The sequence below is a fragment of the Cajanus cajan genome, chromosome 3 (genome assembly GCF_000230855.2).
Source record: "Cajanus cajan strain Asha chromosome 3, NIPB_CcT2T_4, whole genome shotgun sequence".
Lineage (NCBI taxonomy): Eukaryota > Viridiplantae > Streptophyta > Magnoliopsida > Fabales > Fabaceae > Cajanus > Cajanus cajan.
The window spans coordinates 10,976,779-10,978,482 of NC_138519.1; the positions used below are offsets into that span (position 1 = coordinate 10,976,779).

At 47.6% G+C, this 1,704-nt stretch overlaps 1 protein-coding gene across 1 annotated transcript; it reads left to right on the forward strand.

The window, feature by feature from the left end:
* The first annotated feature begins 330 nt into the window (after positions 1–330).
* On the forward strand, positions 331–1,704 carry LOC145956042 (uncharacterized). Its single transcript, XM_083071597.1, has 3 exons — positions 331–751; positions 869–1,527; positions 1,642–1,704. The coding sequence occupies exons 1-3, from the start codon at positions 331–333 to the stop codon at positions 1,702–1,704; spliced, it is 1,143 nt and encodes a 380-aa protein (XP_082927723.1).

The window sequence follows — 1,704 nt, forward strand, 5'->3', positions numbered from 1 at the left end:
GTTTCTGTTGTACTGTGCTATGTGTAGGGACCAGTCGGGTCATTACACTTTAGTGGTATTATAGCAGTTCGAGTCTAGTGGACACTCTGTCTGGGTGATCCCTTTAGGCTTTTGTTGTGCTGGACTCTGTGTTGTGTTGCTTTGTTGTGTTGTTTTACTGTGCTTATTTATTGGTTGATTATTGTGCTGTTGATTATTGTTTGGTTTAGTTATTGTATACTGAAGATGCTGTTACTTTTGTAGAGAATGACTAGAACCAATGAGCAGATAGTCCGTGTCATGGAGATGATGGTTATGGCTATGCAGCAGTAAAATGCCTATTTTGCTCGAATGGATGCTGATAGAGCTGCAGCTGGTGCAGCAAGGCCCACGGGGTCACAGGAGAGTCGGGATCTTGCTGAGTTCCAGAAATGTCATCCTCCACAATTCAAGGGAAATGCAAACCTAGAGGTAGCTGACCACTGGATCTGCGAGCTGGAGAAGATCTTCACAGTGTTGGGATGTTCTCAGGAGAAGAGGTTGGCATATGTTGTGTACATGCTAGTGGGAGAGGCTGAGCATTGGTGGAGGGTTACTCACCATATGCTGACTGCTAGAGGAGTTGCTGTTGATTGGGAGTGCTTCAGGAGGGTGTTCTTGGAGAAGTACTTCCTTGAGAACGTGAGGCACGCCAAGGAGGCTGAGTTTATGCGGTTGCACCAGGGAGGGATGACAGTATCTGAGTATGCGATGAGATTTGAGCATCTAGCTCGTTTCTATTCGCAAGCTATATTTGAGGCCTGGAAATGCAGAAAGTTTATTGAGGGTCTAAAGCATGAGCTGAAGAGGGTGGTGGTGCCTATGGCCATCACTGAGTTTTCGGCCTTAGTGGAGAAGGCAAAGGTTGTTGAGCGGTTGGAAGGTGGCAACCGTGTGACTAAGACTGTTGAGGGACCAGCTGGGTCCAAGAGAGGAAGAAATCAGAGGAAGCCATATAATCGTCCCCAACCACAACAAGGGGGTCCTGTCATTAGGCAACCTTCTGGTGCTACTAGTGGAGGGAGACAGGGTGGAGGTGCCACTCTCAGATGTTATAGGTGTGCTGGGCCCCATTTTGTCAGGGATTGTCCACACACGGAGAACCGGTGTTTCAAGTGCCATCAGATGGGTCATGAGTTGACCCACTGTCCCATCAGAAGCGGACTGGAGAGGGGTGATGCTCAGAAGAGTGGTGCTCAGAGAGGCGATGCTCAGAAGGGTGACAGACCCACTACAGCTGGTAGAGTGTTCGCTTTGACTGGGGCTGAAGCTTCTACTTCCTCAGATCTTGTGAAAGGGAAGGGTAGAGCTACTGGTAAGGATGTGATAATTCTTTTCGACTCTGGTGCTTCTCATTCATTTATATCTTATGTTTGTGTTGCTATGCTGGGTGTGCCAGTGTGTGATTTGGGGTTGAGACTGCTAGTGTCGACGCCCGTTTCTGCTTCGGTAGTTGCTTCTGAGCTGTGTGCTGGTTGTCCAATTGAGGTGAATGAGAAGAGGTATAAGGTGAACTTGATTTGTTTGCCTTTGGTGGATATTGACATAATTTTAGGGATGGATTGGTTGTCTGCCAATCGCATCCTTATAGATTGTGCCAATAGACAGTTGATCTTTCCTTAGGTGGAGAAGGAGCTGTTGATTTCAGCTGGTCAAGCTGAATCATTGCTGAGAGATGGAGCATAG